Source organism: Homalodisca vitripennis, chromosome 3 (genome assembly GCF_021130785.1).
Source record: "Homalodisca vitripennis isolate AUS2020 chromosome 3, UT_GWSS_2.1, whole genome shotgun sequence".
Taxonomy (NCBI): domain Eukaryota; kingdom Metazoa; phylum Arthropoda; class Insecta; order Hemiptera; family Cicadellidae; genus Homalodisca; species Homalodisca vitripennis.
The window spans coordinates 119,645,558-119,665,838 of NC_060209.1; the positions used below are offsets into that span (position 1 = coordinate 119,645,558).

General features: G+C 30.5%; 1 protein-coding gene across 1 annotated transcript in view; it reads right to left on the reverse strand.

Annotated features, from left to right (window-relative positions):
* Positions 1 to 320: 320 nt before the first annotated feature.
* The window catches only part of LOC124358330 (calnexin-like), a 63,170-nt gene continuing 43,209 nt past the window's right edge, over positions 321 to 20,281 (reverse strand). Inside the window, exons 7-11 of the mRNA XM_046810631.1 lie at positions 19,411 to 19,642; positions 16,688 to 16,828; positions 8,327 to 8,455; positions 4,129 to 4,290; positions 321 to 1,783 (exon numbers count right to left, since the gene is read on the reverse strand). Of these exons, the coding sequence (XP_046666587.1) occupies positions 1,703 to 1,783; positions 4,129 to 4,290; positions 8,327 to 8,455; positions 16,688 to 16,828; positions 19,411 to 19,642 (745 nt within the window). The 3' untranslated portion in view covers positions 321 to 1,702. The remainder of the gene's footprint in view (positions 1,784 to 4,128; positions 4,291 to 8,326; positions 8,456 to 16,687; positions 16,829 to 19,410; positions 19,643 to 20,281) is intronic.

Genomic DNA, 20,281 nt, shown 5'->3' on the forward strand with positions numbered 1-20,281 from the left:
TGACTGTATGAGTGGAAAAAATGTTACAAATTCCTATAGGATATTTTTGCACAAAAAAAGGCAATTGTTTCATCAAGTAAGAAAACCCTGTATCTCAGAGACGTTATGGTGGAGTTATTCTGTAATAGATAAACAACGGCTTTTAACTGTCACAGTTTCTTCTAACAGTTTTTCTTATTTAAAAGTCTACAGATATTAAGACTATTTTACTGCATATGTTCATTAATAATTTTCTTTTTTCTCTCTCTGTGTATAATAGATTTTTGTGCAACTTAATTGAAACCAATTATTTTAATGGTAGTGGACATTGAAAATAAATCTTTTCATAATAAATGTTTATTACAAACTGAAAATAACATAAATACTTCAAACACAAGTTTCACTTAACGCAATAAGGCAGGTAATTCACAATTTGATGCAATGAACTCACTTTCACACTCACACAAAACTTTATTAAAACAATGAAAACCAAAACCTCATCTTGGTTTAAACTGTACAATCTAAAAAAAAAGCAAGTTTATATTATACAATGTAACAGTATGCTATTTCACTGCATCAAACATGAAATATACTACACAAACTTTGGTTACTGAATGAATTAAAATGGAACATATGTACAATCACGTGCAGTTATTGATGAAATATGAAAACACGGTTACAATATTGCTAACTTAACCTAAACAACTGCCCATGATCTGACTAGACTTTAATTTTGAGGTTCGGTCCTTTTATATTAAAGCCAAATAATAAAAAGAATTTCAACAAATTGAATAATTTGAGATTTTTACACTAAATGTTCCAAATATACTCATTTTTAGAAAATTCATAATGTATTATGACACAACTACGGGAATTTAGCAAAATATGATCCAGGTGAACTAAAAATTTACTACTAATTCATTAAAAATACAACATGAGAAATACCTAATCTACACATCAACTTTACGTAACCAGCTTACAGCCAGATTTAATAATATATTACTTTAACATAAGCTATAAATATATAATATATATATTGGTCTCAACTAACTTAAATGTATAAAAATGTGTTCCTCAGAGGACTAAGACTACGAACACTCTCACCAACAGACTATGTTTGTTTAAAACAGTCTCAAATCAAATTTATAGTTCATTATGGTCACTGATAACGTCAATAACTAACCAGAAATATGCTTCCTGCAACCACTTTTTAAAGTCCACAGTAAGTGAGTAAAAATATATTGATAACAATACAATAAAAGCAAATAATACTAAAAATATGTTTAATTTTCGAAACACATGAATGAAAATTGATAGTTATCAACAAAATGTACAGTTTTAACATCATAAATACACTATAAATACATGTACTAATGATTCATGGTCTGCTAAATTTCAATCCAGTAATGAAATCATATGTTTCAAGTAACATGTTTGTTTGACAACAGATTTTTACAACAAGATACAGTATACACATTTTAAAATTGTTTGGATAAAAACAATTTTAGTGTTATATATTACAGATACAGTTTGAAGTAAGATTAGGTTTATGCTTAGTTTATCTTTTTTTACAAAACCAATAAATGTACAAGAATGAAATAAAAAGAGTACGAGTAAAAATGTCTGTAAAGCTCGTTAAATATACATTTGCCCACCAGTAAACATGAAAAACTACATGGGAAATGTAAGGCCATGACTATTGAGTGGCAGGCAGTTAAACCTATCAGTCTTTCCGTGAAGAGCGTTTCCGGGGAGAAGATGGAGCATCACCACTGCCACCTGCAGGTTCCTGGGTCGCTTCCCCCTGAAAACATGTTTATGTTGTTAGTTCTTAACAACTCATTCTTATAATACAAGCTTCTTTAGAGCTCTTTTATGTTGAATAATATTATAAAAGAATTGATATATCACAATATAAAAGCAATAAATTATCTTTTCAGCTCGATGTTGTTTAAAAGGACATTTCCTAAAGCATTGAAATTTATTAAAACAGTGCCAGTGTGCAAAAAGGACAACTAAGCAGATTCCGCTAGTTACTGCCATATTTCTTTAGTAGTGATATTTCCTAAATTTTTGAATGTTGTTTAAAAGATCAGCTACACGATTATTTTTCTCAGAATGATCTTATACGCAAAGAGCAATAATTGTGTTTCTTAAGAAATCAGATACAATAAAAGCAATAGACAAAATATTCAACAGTATTTTACAAAATTCTGAAAAACAATTGTTTCAAAATCTTCAACAATAATAGATCTTAGTAAATCTATTGGCTGTATCAATCATGAATTATTGCTAGAAAAACTGCAATGGTATAAAACATAAAGAACAACAATTAATTGATAACATCTAATTTGTCTAACATGGAACAAATGGTTGTCAATGGCAAAACTCAGGTGTCTCCTAGGGTACTGTTAAACATTTCTTGTTTATTGTGGAGTTAATGATTTTTCTTTTAATTTACCTTGTAATACTACTGCATTCTATGCAGATAATGACTACACTTTTAAATTTCAATATTGACACAAGAATTCTGAAAGTTAAAGAAGAGCGTTCCATGAACATTTCTTTAGAATGGTTTGATGCAGTCAGTCATGCCAGTAAAACAGAACCATAACGATTTTTCTTCAAAAATCCATTGAAAGTAGTAATGATTTTGTTTAATTAATTATTGGGTGTAAATTTAGACAATACATTGAGCTGGGATTAACATGTAAATTATTTATCTACAAAGTTATCTATTTGTTACGTACACTAAAAAAACTGGGTTTTTTTAATTACAGAAATTTTAATTACTGTGTATTATATTTTTCCATTCCCATTTAAGACAAAGTGTGACTCTTTGGGGGGAACACAAGCTAAAATGCACAAACTAAAAAATAGTATTCATCTGGCAAAAAACTATTCATAACATTTTTAAGAATAAAACTATTTAACAAGTTGCCAGAAAGAGGAGGTTCCAGTCAGTAAATTTAAAGTTACCATGGAAATGGATAAAAAGCAACAGATTTAACTCTGTTCAAGATTACCTGCCTGTAATATAAGCTCATTAATAAGTTCATGCCGATGTGGGGTTCTAGAGCCCCACACTTTGTATGATCTGTATGTTGGGTTTAACCCAGCCGTATTTCCAATAGACATCAAAATTATAATACAGCATTCTGAAATGATTTTTAATGCTTTTTACGCAAAAAAACATTTTTAATAGTTTTTTTACATATACAGTATAGTTTAAAATACATACAAAATGTTTTAAATCAATTAAATCACAATTGTCGTGAACATGTTAATATTTAAACTCTGTTTTAACTTAGGTTAAGGTTTTGAATTAATAAAAACAAGTTATTTATTTTTTTGTAATAGTTACTGTATTTATTTATTTTTGTATATTATAGCATCGTTTTCTTGTATCACAAATGTGAATAGACTTGAAAGGTCCTTAATTACTGTGTATGTTTTACCTACACAAGAACATATTTTGACTTTGCCTGTTACATAATCTGTAATTTTGCTTCCAGACTATAAAATCATCTTCGTTAAAATTATTCCTGTAAAATTGCAGATTTTATAGGTGTTTCCACAGAAAGACTACGAAGGAAATGGGTGAGTAAAAAGAAATTACTGTATACCATAGAAATTTAGTACACTGTGTTTTACTGATTTTCCCTGCCTCCAAGAGAGAGATGGCCTTCCAGCAGATGCAATAGACATCCTGATGTAGAAATTCTGTAATCACTTCCAAAAAAGAAGCTAAAGAAAAAAACTGACAGTAGCCAAGAAGATAAATCTCTATTAAAAAAGGTAAGACACCTAACACAAGCTAAGAAATTATTATCTAGAAAAGTTGCTGCATTGGGATGTTGAATAATGCTCTTAAAGAAGAACTCCACATTCAAGATGAATCAGTGTCTCTGTTGGGTTTAATATTGAAGACCTTAAAATTTCTGGTTAACAGAGCTTGTATGAAAGCCAATAACCCATAACCATAATGAAAAGCTAAAGCACAGAGATGTTGTTTGCCTATTCCATGCACACCAACTCTTTTATTAAGTACATAATTTAGAGCAACAAAGTTAAAGCCCTGTTTCCGACTACCTTCCATTTCTACAGAGCAATAAAGAAAAGAACACATTTTTTATAAATGTTTCTTACCTCTTCTGCTGATTCTTCTTTTTCCAGTGTTGATGATACTTCTTTATCTTCTACTTCTTCGTTTTCTCTACTTTCTTCTTCTGTAATTTCTTCAATCTCATCATCAGGTAGTTGTTCATCAGTCTTCTTTGCTTCTGCCCGTCTTGCTAGCTCTTCTTTCTCCTAATTCAAAAATATAAATAATGTAATACATCAATAACTTTACAATTAACAATTAAAATATCAGTCGAACTGTAAAATGTAAAATTTTATTTATTAAAATTAAATGTTATTTTTAGTACTTCTGGCAAAATAAAGTTAGGTTTTATTACGTGATAACAAATCAAGAAATTATATAATAACAGTTATCAGCAAAAATTACAGAAATCATATGTGACTAATACAAGAACAAAAATTATACAATAGATGTCATAAACATTTAAAATTACGATATGTTCAATACTTCTTAAATATGACTTACTCAGTTTTACTTGTTACTAACCCAACAACTGACCCGAGTTGTATATAACAACTTCTTGTACAATTTACATTAGAAGTCAAATGATTATTTAAAATAAAATAAACTAAACTTAATAAATTAAAACAACCTTGTGCTGATTAAATATTAGGTAAGTTATTAGATTATACTTTTCGGTTGTCTATTTTGTTTAAACTCTTATTGAAAAAATTATTTAAAGAAACCACCTGCAATGGTCTTTTAGAAACAGACAACCTGTGATGTCACATAGACCCTGAGGAAACCTATTGTAAACTGAGATGTAAGATAATCCACTAAAGCATTTGTACCCAGTGACAGCTACTCTTGTGCTATTTATAGTGCTCATACCACACTAGCCCTGCCACAGATATGCATTATACCATACTTACGAAAGAGGAGCACAAGTTGTTACACATAAATAGAAGTAGAAGTAGTAAACATATATTACTCCATGAATAAGTATATAAGCAAACATAGAACAAAATTGTAAAAGACAGGAGATACAATAATAATAAGATATAAATAAATTTCAAAATGATAATAGTAAAGATAAGACAAAAGTGTTGTTAAGAAGATATGAACAGGCCAATATATTAAGCTCTTCAAATAAAATCACCAGTTGCTTAGACATAGCTAATTTATTTTTAATTGTTTTTCTCTATGTTTAAGAAGTTACATATTTTATTTGCTAGTTTTGATACTGGATACCCTGTGTTACTGGTGTCTTTAAAGTGTTCATAACTGTATTTATTCTAATATTGGTTTCTATCTATAATACAATGTTCTTTTCAAATTTTTTCGGCAAAATAATGAAATATTATGCAATTTTTGAAGAAACAGTTTATTTTTTTAAATCAATATATAGAAGAGTTTAGTGATAACTGAGAGGTCACTTTTAACCTTTTGGAGACTGTCTGGAAACAAAAAATACCAAGTAAGAAACAGGGTCATATGACATTTTCATACTTTTACTTGAATTTAACCCTGCAACTTAATGGCAGCGCCCAATATCAGGTCTTTTAACATAGCCTAAGATTTTTGTTATTATATTTTTAAAATAACCTCAAATCATATCAGTATCGACACTAATAGAAAGAGAAATATCCAATTTACTTAAATAATAAACTTCCAGATCATTTTCATATCCCATTACATATCTATATATTTTGTGATCTCAGAACTGTCTCTTGCGTACTGCACCAGCTGCGTGCGCTGCCACAAATAACTGATTCACACAGCTGTTTTTAGTCTATCAGTCAGATGTTGTTTCTTATTTACGAATAGTATTTGTATGTTTTGATATTGTTGTGAACGTGTGTTTCGGTGAGCTATTACTGTTATGATAATGGATCATAAGTTTTACAATCACTTTAGGGATACGGTATTCAAGAAATTTATTTTTTTTAGTAACGTTTATTTTGTACTATTACACGCTAAAAGTGAAATTATATGGAAAAAAATTTGTTACAAGACTGAATAATCAGAAGTGAACATTAAATTAAAGTTTTACTTTTTTGCCAAGTTGCAATTTTCATCATCTGAGCATGTTTTTCGTTTGTTTTACAATAATATGTAAAAAAAACTTTGAACTCTTTTTAGTTTAACTCTAACTAATTTAAGTAAATGCCTTATCACTTGTATATTTTCTTCATTTTTTTCCTATCACCCCAATCATAACTTTTGTAAAAATCAAAAACTTTAAATTAACTTTTTTAATGTTTGCAAGCATACATTGATTACATTTAAAAGAATGATATGCTTATTATTTATAAGGAAAATATTTTTGAACAAAATGGTACATAATATAATTATATTATAATAATACATATGATAATAAATAAGATAAATATAAGACAAAGTTTGAGGTACAAAGAACACCACCACAGAGAGGAATTTTACAGCCAGGTTAAATATTTATGATTATTTTACCCTCAACACTATTTATTATTACTGCTACTATAGGGCTATGTAGTTTCAAAATTTCAGTACATTAACTAAATCAAAACATGTAGAAAGTCATTAAGATATTGTCCTATACACTATACAGGTTATACTTGTATACAAGCCATGCAAACAATAACATCCATAAAAACAACAACTCACTTTACCAAAATTAATTGAAGGGTCGCGAGCAAGAACAATCAGAGTCAATTTTTTCACGAAATCGAGTTTTCAGTGCCATTCGATAGCTTAATAATTATTTCTATCTAGCTAATTGATACTTATTACTAAGTGATGGGCCAATACCAAAAGAATTTTATTCAGATAATAAAATTGCGGCCTCGATTATTGATTCTGATTTTTAACAAAAATATTCTTTGTAGAAACTAGAGATCTCAAAAGTAAAGTTTTACGCTAAAATTGTATAACAATAACTTATTACAGTAAACTTTTGCTTTGTCAGGGAACTTTTTATTAGGTAAACAAACTCTGTATTTTGTGATGAAAAAATCCAAAACTTGTTTTTGCCTATTGTATTCATTCAGCACTACAATTACAGAATATAATCACTTTTATGAAAAAACCATTTTTGTATATAAAGTACTTTGAAGGTAGCGTCATCAGTACCAACAGTGTGGACACGTATCACACTGACCAAATATTTGGGTTGAAACTCATGATATAATATATACAGGTAAATATAGTAATAAAATTCCTAAATAACATAATTTTTGTAGATGAAATGTGATTTTTCACATCATGGCATCATCAATACTAACGGTACTGATCGTAACCTCAAACTCACTCATCTCCAAAAAGCTAGGTCACCCGCTACAAGTGTTTGAATATTGGTGGAATTTATGCGGAAAAATAGTTTAGAGTTTGATGTTTCGTGTAAATTTAAAATTCACTTGAAAAAAATTCTTTTTTCTGATTCAGAGATGATAGTTCTTTTTCAAAATGGTTCTTACTTTCTGAATACGTCTTGTATAATGGAGCCTTTATAATTTTGAAACAAAAACTATATGGTGGCATTTCAAAAGAAATTTAAAATGCAATCATTAGAATTTTTGTCATAGCTTAAAATCAAGCCTACTAGTCTTCTAAAGTTTTACTGAAAACTTTGGCCCAAAAGAATATTCTATTGCTAGGGTTCGCAATGAATCAGTAAACAACTTGTTCTAATGCAGTAGTTCTCAAGATGAAATACTGAGTATTTCATTGTCTCCTTCATAATTTGTTTTTCACATATAGTATACAGTTTTTAACAAGGCAGCTACTAAAACTCTTTGTAATTGTTTATTATCCCGAAGTGTTTTTCTTGTGTGAGTGTGTGTATGGGTGTGTGAGCGCGCGTGTACGTGCACACTCACCATTATTTTTTATGTTCACACCCCAATCTTCAATTATACTTGTTAGGATATCTTTTACTACTATTTTCATATAATAATTGGTAAACTAGCATTTTTAGTAATCAGGCATCTTAAAATCCCCAAAGATCCTGAATTAGCAAAGGTTTACTGTATAATAAGTATACTTTTGAATAAAAACTTCAAATTCTCAAATCAGTTTAAATTCCCTACTTTATTTTATGAGGAACAATCCACCTAATTACGGTTTACACACAAAATTCTACCCTAAAATACATTATTTTATTAGTTATTAATATTTACTATAATCTATTCCATCTTGATTTCATACTTGTATTTCAATAAAAAATTTTAACATGGCATTAGAAATTCCTAAATTTTGAATTATAAGTAACTATTGTATGGTTACCTGAGATGAAGATCCACTACAGCAGAAGAAGACTATGAGTACTATAGGGAGGCCAATGACCACTACGTACACAGCCCAGAGCCAAGGATGCTCATTGGTGTAGTTGAGAACAGAGGTGACCAAACTCTCCTACAAATTACAACACTACACTACTGGGTTCAACACAACTCTACAATATAGTGGATATTGTTTACAACTAAAACAATTGTATTCAACTTTTGTTTAACTAAATTATGTCAATATCTTTTATTAGTAAGAACTATTTCTTTGCTTCATACAACGTTGTGTTCCTTTAGCAACCACTCAAGATTCACACAGAACAAGTAAACTGCACATCCTCAATGCTATTAGAGGTTATTGATAGTTTTCATGAAATTGTTAGTGCATTCGTGCTTTCAATTCTTAACGAATGAACGTACACATCTCCTAAGTATTATGATGACCGCACCTGCATATGTATATGGCAGATAACTAACCACAGACAAGTAATTCTTCCACATAATTTCAAACTCTGACACGTAAAATAGATCTATGCATTGCCACTAGATACCATCAATATACAGAACAAGGATTTGTACAGCAACACCATCAGAATAATAGAAGTTCCACAAATCTAAACTAGATGTCATAATACCTCATTACAAGTATTAGTTCTCAGAAATATTCTAAAAGGTTCATTCATTAACTAAAGAGACAAATTGGTTTAAGGAAAAACTGTTGGCAGGTTAAGTTTTGGTACTATTATGGCTTCAAGGTGGCATCTCTGGTATAAGCCCTGATCAACTGATATATGAACATTTTTTTTGTTTACAACCTCAAAAATACGTTTTAAGATGACGAGTACGCTTGAAAATTCCACATTAATTGAACAACGTTCTGTTATTCGTTTTCTACTTGCTGAAGGCGAGAAACCAGTGAACATATACTATAGAAAGTCTAGAGTTTATGGTGAAGGTTATAGAACCGTGCAAATCTTTAAAAGTGGTTAGAGCAAAAATGGATGTGACTAAGTGACTGACAAACACCGTTCTGGTCGACCATTTGCAGTTTAAACTCCCTCACTTCAAAGTCAAATTGATGACATTATTCGTGCCGACTGCTGTGTCTGTGGAAATAATTATTTGATAAGGTTCAAGTTAGTACTGGTACAGTTCATAACATTAGTTGTAACAAACTAAAGTACTGCAAGAGGGGTCCTAAAGGATTTAGCTACACAAGGAAACAACGTTGAGAGTGTGCATAGAGGTAAATGAATGTTATGCAAGAGAAGATGGGCTCTTCCTTAACAAAATTGTAACTTGTGATGAAACTTGGGTTCACTACTTTGAGCCAGAATCAAAAGGATAAGCATGGAGTGAAAGCACTTCAACTCACGTGTTAAGAAAAAATTCCAAAACCCATTCAAAAATTCATCAGCAGGAACAGTCATGTTAACAGTGTTTTAGGACACTGAAGGTCTAGTTTTCTGTGATTATCTCAAAGAGCAACATACAGTAAGCAGCTAATACTACTCAGATTTGCTTTTAAACAAGGTGATGCTAGCCATTAGAAAGAGAGAAATGCCATGAATCTCAGATGAGAGATGTGATTCTCCAGCAAAACAATGCACATCCTCATATTGCTCAACTAACCTGTGAAACCATTGAAAAATTGGGGTGGAAAATACTCCCTCATCCCCCTTACAGTCCTGATTTAGCACCCAGACATTCTAATTCTATGACAACATTAACTAGATGGAATAAGTTCAGATCTTGTAATGGACATGTAGGATACAGTCATGTTACATTGTATGCAGCTCTAGATACACCTATTACATTTTTCTCATAAAATTGATTTTGATTCTTACTTGGTGACCAAATTGGAATACATACATAAACATATTCAGCAACTGCATTAAGTACACTGCCCCGTTTGTTATAATGGAAAACAATAGTTTCTTGTTGGTAGTGGAGAAGTAAAGATAGCTACTCTCAGCCACTCCCGTGATCAAAGTTAGTTCTAGTAATATCAGGGTGATTTGAAAGTAAGTATCAATTGGACATTGTGTGTACGCAGTGTGTAAACTAAGACTGATGCAAGATGATCACCCATACTCGGTCTGCCCTACAATACATCAAGGTTAGATCCAGTAATATCAATGTGCTTTTGAAAGTAAGTATCAATTGGACATTGTGTGTAAGCAGTGTGTAAGCTAAGTCTGATACAAGATGATCACCCATACTCGGTCTGCCCTACAATACATCAAGGTTAGATCTCAGTAATATCAGGGTCAATTGGACATTGTGTTTAGGCAGTGTCAGCTAAGTCTGATGCAAGATGATCACCCATACTCAGTCTGCCCTACAATACATCAAGGTTAGATCTCAGTAATATCAATGTGCTTTTGAAAGTAAGTATCAATTGGACATTGTGTGTACACAGTGTGTCAGCTAAGTCTGATACAAGATGATCACCCATACTCAGTCTGCCCTACAATACATCAAGGTTAGATCTCAGTAATATCAGGGTCAATTGGACATTGTGTTTAGGCAGTGTCAGCTAAGTCTGATGCAAGATGATCACCCATACTCAGTCTGCCCTACAATACATCAAGGTTAGATCTCAGTAATATCAGGGTCAATTGGACATTGTGTTTAGACAGTGTGTCAGCTAAGTCTGATACAAGATGATCACCCATACTCGGTCTGCCCTACAATACATCAAGGTTAGATCTCAGTAACATGAGGATGATTATTAAAGTAAAACTCAGTTGAACATTGTGTTTACGCTGGGTGTTAGGTAGTAACAACCACTACATTCACGGTTTTTCTACAATAATAAATTTTCCAAAAAAACTTTATTATTTCTCAAGTTTTGTTTACTGAAGATTTCTTTACAAATATAATTACTATTTATAAGTATTTTAAACACATTCCTTTTTCTCATTTCATTGGTCTGCATATTTATAGAACAACTGAAATTAAGAACTGATTTTAGGATTATAATATAAATATTGTCAAAATCTTTATTAGAAAACATTATACTCCTAATCTACATCCTAATATTACCGTGTGATGAGAACTAAGGGAACTAAACTAAAAATGACAGTGTGATGTTACAAAATCTCAAACATCACTTGGTATCTGCAGTGGGCCAACTGTGCATATAATAATATTTGCTACAGTGATTCACTCTATACCTCCCGAGCTCTTTTCCGGAGGTACCAGACGTAGATGATGATAGGAATACTGCAGTAGAAGAAATAAACTGCCCACCATCCAGGTTTATAGTTGATATGTTTCATAGTACGAACCCACAATGAGTCCTAGACACTCACAGTTGGTTAGTACACAAAACACAGTTTACCGAGATAACACAAACTATCAAACTTAGCTTCATGATTCCACAATACTACCTCATATAATAGTTTGTAATAATATCAATGGTCCACCATCCAGAGCCATAATTGATATATTTTATACGAACCTACATGAGTCCTAGACACTTAAATAAGGTTATTCTACAACACATACACAAGAATCTTAACTTATAAATTATTGTTTCATAACTCAAGACGACAGGGTCATATAAATAACTTTTAATCCTATGATATGGAACTTGATCTAATAATGTAATACATTGTCATTATAGTACTAATAAAAAATATGGTACAATATTCTAAAGGTATAATGCAAGAGCTGCCCAGAAAGTAACGGGCATTTTGAAATAAGAAAATAAAATTCCCAATTCCTTATTTTAATTTCAAAGATACATTTAAGGGATTTATCATACCGTGGCAAAAGTCTTTCAATACTGTCTTTATAGAAACCTGCAGTCTGCAATGGTTTAACTAATGGTTTATACGTACATGCAGAGAATTGGTAGAATTTGTGTCTCTATTCCAGCAACTGCCTTTTCTCACTATAATTTCACATTTGAAATATTTCTCCCAGTCTCTTCTCCATACAATATAAGCAATAATTCAGTGTTTCAGTTTCCAGAACCCAACTAGCACAACGTTTGTGATAAGTAAGGTTTTCCATCTAATTGCATGAAATTTGGGTAACTTTTTTGAAAATTCTGTTATCATGAGACAATGAGTTTTATAAATTTTGTTGTTGATTCTAATCGCCAATTCATCACTCACAAGATCATCACTCTTAATAAGAACATTTGTACCACCATTGTTTAAAACAATGCACAATGTCCTCAATCAGCTGTCACTATTTATTCTTTCCTGTAAACATAACAAAATTGGACAAAACTTTAATTAGTTTCTGGATTTTAGGGAACAAATACCAATCACAGACCTCACATACGAAAATAACCAATCAGAAGTGCTAAAAAGCAGAGAGTAAACTCTTATGAATGATTTTTCAACTTCAACATACAACTGCGATCTGTGGGATATTTATAAAATTTTGAAAACTCTAAACGAAGACCGTTGTTAAACACTATTAGTTGACAAGTGAAGATGATCGCCCAATCTATCAGACATTAATAGAACTATTTGGAGGGAAACTTAAAAGCAGATCGCAAAAGCGATCTGAGCTTGTCATTGTGCCGTCAGGCCCGGCCGCTGCGTGACGAGCCCAGCTCGTCAGTGATCCGCAATGGGTTAAGCAGGCGGTGTCGCAACTAACATCTAAATTTTCCAGTTCAGACTACAAACACTGCTTGCTAAAACAGTTCCAGTATAACACCTGTTAAGTGCAGAGATGGGTCTCTATAGCAAGGCCAAAATTTTAATTGTGGAAGCAATATTTCAACACGCTGTGAACCGGAAAATGTACATGTTAGTTAATACTATTATTTACGTTCAGCCACTTTATATTCAACTGTACTGCTCAGTGTAGTTCTTATTTTTGTACATTTATAAACTCTAACATTTCCAGAATTATAATAAGCTAAAACAAAACATTACATTTAAAATCTTTATAGCTATGAATGGATAAAAACAATTGACTTGAATTATGTTCACACATAATTGGAGGTTAAGTGGTAGAGAGGACTTTTAAGTCCTAACTTCGCCTCTGTAAATGAAGACATTTTTCATTTCATTTCACATGATACTATGATTGTTGCCAGAGCAGACATTTACAATTTTCTAACTTTAAAATATTTAACTTCAATTACTTTTAATAAACATTTTAATAAGGGATCTAACTTAGTACTGATTTATTGTTGTTCAGAAAGTTTCACTCACTTTGCCGCAAAAACCCTGTTCTGTATGGAAAGCTGACATAATACAAGTAAGTGTGTTGTATGTTGTTGTGCATTGTAAACATGCGGTATTCTGTATTTGTGTTATTAAATCTGCAAATTTTAGTAGAATAACTATGATTACAGTGTTTTAGTGTTCTTACTTTATGGTGTTTAGACTACTTATGTTTAAATAATGTTGTGAAAACTTTAGAAATAGATCAAGTGATCTTAGAGGAATCATTACTTATACACAGTACAATATTTTCTGTGTATACTGTCAAATAATTAATGCTTTGAGTGATGTGAAGAATATAATACATATTTTTCTGATAAAAATAAAATACAATATATTTTTAATATGTATTAACCCTTTGAGTGCCACAGCGTCGCTAATTTTGACGGTACGAAAAGTGCATAAAGTGCCAGAGTCGCCAATTTTGACGTTTCGTATTTCGATAATATTTTATATAGTACAAGATTATTTTGGCCAAATAATCAGACGGCTGTATTCAATAGGTTTCAAACTATAAATAAATACGAGTTTTATGTTGTTTCTCTACTATTTTATCTGTGAAACTTATGTTGTTTGGGTACTTATCAAGAAGCCACTATTTTTGGACGAGTTTTCCTTATCGGGGACAAAATAAATTATAGTGTTAAGAACAACTGACTTTATTTAACCTATTTTGGAATTTACAAGTTATTACGACAATCAATTAAATCAAAAACTATAAGAACATCGTTTCATTATTCGAAAATGTCAGGTCATTCCTGTGTCTATTTGGAGACGATTTGGAGATAGGAAGTATGACTCATCGAGTATTTTTAGATTCATTATGGAAGAAGGAACGTATAATGAAGTTTATTTTGATCTCTGATAAGGAAAACTCGTCCAAAAATAGTGGGCTGTGATAAGTACCTGTACGATGATTCTGTCTTCCAGTCACGCGACGTAGCGACGTAGCGGACGTAGCGGACGAGTACCGTGTTGCTTAACGGCATTTCTTGTTGTTTATGTGCCGATAACCAAGCATTTGAGTAAATACAAAATAAAATAGTAACTTATACAGTATTTTACTGTATTTCTTTACAAAAGTAATGTATGATTTGAGTTGTGTTCAAGCGAAAAACGTGAATTTTCAGTGTAAATATTATTAGGGTTATTATTTAGTAAATGTAAACTTTTACGTAAATATTTTAGCAAGTATTTGTTTCTAAATTTACTAATCATATTTATTTGTGTTGTATTAATGTTTTATTAGATTTATTGGGAAAACTACATCATTACTAAGTAATTTCTAAACTGTGACAAATGAAGTACAGTTTATAAAATGTCGGTACCGGGCAGCATTTTGTTAATACATATAATGCCATGTTTTTAAAATTCTAGAATAAGATATTACACATGGGTTTTATTTAGAATCATATGGCCTTTATCATGGTATAAAGAAAACAAATCTTAAAAATACTGTATACACGCAAATTAGGTCGAAACTTAACTTTTTATACAAAAGTAAAATTTTTTTTATAAATACTGAAATTTTTATATTTTTATAAATAAAATTTTATTTGTAACGATATGTATCATATTCTGCATTTAATAAGAAAAACAACAACAACAAAATGATGGAAATCTGTTTGGTAGTTATTTTACAACAGCTTTTTTCCCAAAAGCTTACAAATATGCGAAAAACAGCGTGGCACTTTATGCATATGCCTTCGGAAAATACCTGTGGCACTCAAAGGGTTAATACAACATTTCTTTAACTTTTTATCTTAATTTTAAATTGTCCATATGTATTACTTTTTAGATTTTTTACCTATACCACATGAAGGGCCATGAAGTTATAACAAACTTCATGTATATTATTATACTTTTCCGCAATACACTAATGTCCACAATAGATTGTCAAACTTGTATGCACTTGGCGACAATACTGAAAACTACAAAACCAAAAAAAATCTTGTTGCTATTGAAACATTCAAATAATATTGACATTTTTACATTAATAAATGTAAATAATACACTGCTTTATGTATTGTTTTTAGAACAAAACACAGTTATAGAAAGAAATAAAATGTGCTACTAACCAAATGTGTAATTTACATCTGAGTAGTATATTTTGTTTTTATGTTAATTGTCACAATTATGTAAATAAATATTGCTTTTGTTTCATAATGTTTGTTTATATAAGAGATTGTAGATCTATGCCTGTTTACATACTTGACAGATAATTTGTGCACTTTTTTTTGAAAAGCCATATAAAAAAACATGTTTATAAATAAAACTTAGAAAAACTACATATATTTTAGAAATTAGCACAAAATCTATAATAATTTATGTATTTACATAATATTAGGTGTAAAAAAAATCTAAACAGTTGCAAGAACATTATTTACATTATTTTAAAATTAAACATATTTTTTTTATTTTTAGTCTAAAAATTTGATTTATTTACTTATTATTTATTGAAAACTATATGTTATTATTACTATATTGTTATCTTTTTGAATGGATTGGTGAAAAGGTTTACAGTAATTGAATTGTCTATTACTAATTAAATGTGATTAGTTATAAACTGCTTGCACATCTATTAAAATGTCATATATGTGTCCCAGTAGAATGGCAAATTGCTAGCTCAAGGGTTAAACATTTGATTTTACGGTTAGTCTGGTTATGGAATGACATTTTTAAATTAGGATTAAAAGAGCAATATGTACAAAAAGTGTTTTAATATTTTATTTTATTACATAGAAAATAAGAATCTGCAGGTTGCCATTGTCTAATTTAAAAAAAACGTATTAATATCCAAGATTATTGCTGATTAAAGGCAACTTAAATACTTAATATTTTGCTGACCAGAAACTTAAATCATAACGTACATAATGCATTATATATTATAATTGTTATTTGTAAGCATTATTCAATTATCATTAATTTTCAATATTAGTAAGATTGTGTACTTGGTATTGAAAAATCTGTTATGAAAATTTATTTTATCACTAAACAGAAACACACTTTTGTAACTTATTATGTATGTTAACCTTTGAGCAGTCTCAGATCTAGTTTGTATTTCTTGACTAGACATTTTTACTACAATAAAGTAAAGTTCATTAACTTCTTATCATATTAACTGTAAAAATATTTGAGAGAACCAACAATAAAATTGGACTTACTGCTTCCTTCTCTATCTTCTTCCTCTTGAGATCAAACGTTTGTGAAGCCCACAGGGTGGCGACAGATGGGTCATCTGTGATGATTATATTGTCAAACAAAATCTGATTGGACATGGACCATAACTCGAAACCAACCGCAAACTGTAAATCAGTCAAAAACAAATTATAGTTTTCTTATAACTTCAGATAAAATAAGTTGGTTTGTGTTCAAAAATACTATATAAGATTAAGGGAATTGTTCCCGAAGGAAATCTTTACATACTGCAAACTTGAATACAATTTGTTAGTTGTAAATTTTAAAACCACTTCAGTTCTCGGCACAAGCTGCTCATCACCTACACTCTTAACTACACCAAGGTCTGACACTACGGTCAAAATTCATAATCCAAAATTATTTACTAACATATTTTTAAGTTTTACTGTGGCACAGGATGTTCTCCACAGAACAAAAGATTTCATATTCAACAATTAAGATATTTCTTCTAATAAAATGTTTTACAAAAGGTCCAAAACATCTTCCTAATATAAACATTGTAATATAAGATAGGTTTGAAAAATGTTTTGAATCAAGGACAAGCAAAAGCAGTGCACTGATAAAGTGTAACAGTTAATTACTCTACCTTGTGTTTTTAATGTTATACTTAAACTACAGTGAGAAAGCAACTATTTCACTGTACTTTTGTGTAACTTAATGTGTAACTTTTCCACAAAATATATAGTGAACTGCTTTGTGTTTTATTTGATGTTTACAAAAAGATATGTAAAGTATACCTTAATATTCATCATCTACCTAATGTTTTCTGGTATGTTTATAATTTATTATTTACTTCAGAACTTGGATACTTCTTAATTAATTAAATTATATTTTATTCTGAAATTAACTGCCCATATGTTAATACATACATATGGAGCTTAAGTTTGTATGTGTTAAAGACTTTGTTTTAAACATCAAATAAGTCATCAATATTCTAGCTAGAGCGTTTTGTAGGTTACAAACAGTCGGGTAGAATGCATGGTTGTTTTCTGTTAATTATTATTAGTGAGAAAGTGTTTTTAGTTGACCTACATTCTGAGGCTAAGTAAATAGAGGTCTATTATCTTACAGCACACAGTTGTGCAAGCTTCTCATTAACTCAGTCAAATGAGGCAAAAAAAGGGGCAAACCTCAGAATGAAAGATAATAAACTAAAAATGTGCATACGTCTTTATTTTGGTGTTATAAAACTTACCTCAAAAGTCTCATATAAACACGTGTCCACAACTTGATATTTAAGATCAAAGGTCATGAAAATCAGTTTTTTTTCATATCTAGTCTTCCTTGCACTGAATAATATTTAATATGATTAGAAAAATTGTAAAACAAAAAAATCTCTAACTTTTAGCTCAATTAATTTTACGTACATTCAACCCTTCTTGAGATAGAACGCAAAAAGTGGGGAACCACTTAACTGTATATATAATGCGAGGTCTGCTAGTAGAATACAATAAATAAATAAATGAGCTATATAGTTAATTATTTACTTAAAATACTATTATTACTACATTTTTATTCATTGCTTGACATTTTTGAACTGATTTTGTACTGATTTCAAACTGTCTAAACTTTAAATTTTGGATTGTTGCATAACTATGCAAAGCTTTTGCTGGTACAATGTTTTATTTTTATTCATGACAACAATCAACATCATAATAGCACAAAGAATTAATATTCTATCTCAACCGTTCAAAAATAATAATTGGATAATTTGTGTAAGATTAAAAAAGTAGACTACAAGCATTTTAAACTGGATGGACATTATACTTTTCTAATGAGAAGGTGAAGAGCATTACCAAAACTGAAAACTTTGGCAGCTAAGCAAGTAATCTAAGTTTAAATGTTCACCAAATTAAGGCCATCATTCTTAAGAAAGGTGTATAATTAGTCTATGGCATACTTAATGAAATCAAGAAATTGTAAGATACTGAAACAAGTAGGAGCCTTCTGAGCCAACTGCTTAGAATCTGACTACAGTAGTCGTATGATCGCACACAAAACAAATTCTGTTTCATCAGAACCCAGTGATCCAGCATCTCAGGTACCTCTCAATATTCACAAGGATTCAGGAATATTGCGTCTGAGCAGTGGTGGTTTCTCTGACACTTAAGGTTAATAAGTAATTTTCATTGACACAAATTTGACTCTAATAATGTGTTTGCTAAGAACTTCACAGCCCCGTGTTGTCTTGTAGACAGCACTCTCGAAAGTACTACAATAACTGTTGAAGAATGTTAATGAAGTGTTTGGATAGGTGAGTTATCATAAGTTTTGCTATGGATATTGCAGCACAATCATTGCCAACAATCATTGGTCTTGTGAGTGTTATTTATACAAACATGCTCTGAAATAAAGACTTTGAGACTGACAACCAGCAGAACAGAAGACCTTATGATTTTGATGATCTTCTTTTGCAAGGGGAAATAGAAATGATTCTCTACAGTAAATCAGAATGTCCATACACTACTTCGAAAACTAGAAGTATACCCAAGTCCAGACTAGAGCTATAAATGGACCCAGGCTTCAAAAGTTTAGTGCCAATATTCAAAACATTGGACTTAAAACAATTTTACGCATAAATTTCCAGTGTAATTTAATTGTTTTTTGTAAAAAATTGTAAAATAAACAAAACAATCTAACAATCTAACTTGTAAATAAACAAAACATACAAAACTGAGCTACCACTTACAATGGATGTCATCTTGAAAGGATGCTTGTCCTCAAAGTACTCCGGGTTGGGTATACGACGTGGAGCCCACTTGCCTTGATAGTTGGGATTGTCTATCATAGGAGCTCTCCATTTTCCCTTGAATGCAGGGTTAACAATGTCAGCAGGTTTCCACTCTCCGCAGCCTGGCGCCTCTTCACATGCAGGGTTGTTTACCAGTGGGGCCTCCCACTCCCCATCTATTTCTTCATCCCTGCAATTATACATCATAGTAATAAAATAATCAAATTATATAAAAATTTGTAATTAACTTTGAACACTTTTACATCACATCTTAACAGCCAATTAATGTTACATTCGGTATGGGATGGTGTGTATGGCTGTGTAATTCATAAGGTTCTTGTGAACTTTTATATTATTTGAATTTACAATTTAATTAACTAATAGACAATTATATGTTAAAAATAAATGGTAGTCATCAAATTAATAAATTCTCAAACTATATATATTTTTTTCTAAAACTACAAATTTTACCATGAGTTTTGTAGGGTAAGAGGGGGTAATTGGGTGGTAAAATTTTATTTTATTTTTATTTCTCAAATTTTTAACTTTATCTTAGCTATAATTATAAGATTGGAAAGCTAAACTCTCCTAGAATGTGCCAGTTTTATTTCAGCTTTGTAGAATTAAACATTTAAAGGAGAGGAGTAGTCTTAGTCACCGTTGTAATTTTATGAATCCAAAAGTGGTATCTCAACTTCAACAAACTTAAAAAATGTATTATAATTTATAGTAACATGAAACTACTTTTGTTAAGTAATTAAGTAAAAAAAAACATATTGAAAAACATGCCTAATAATTTATTTGGTAAAAAGAATGCTCAAAATATTTT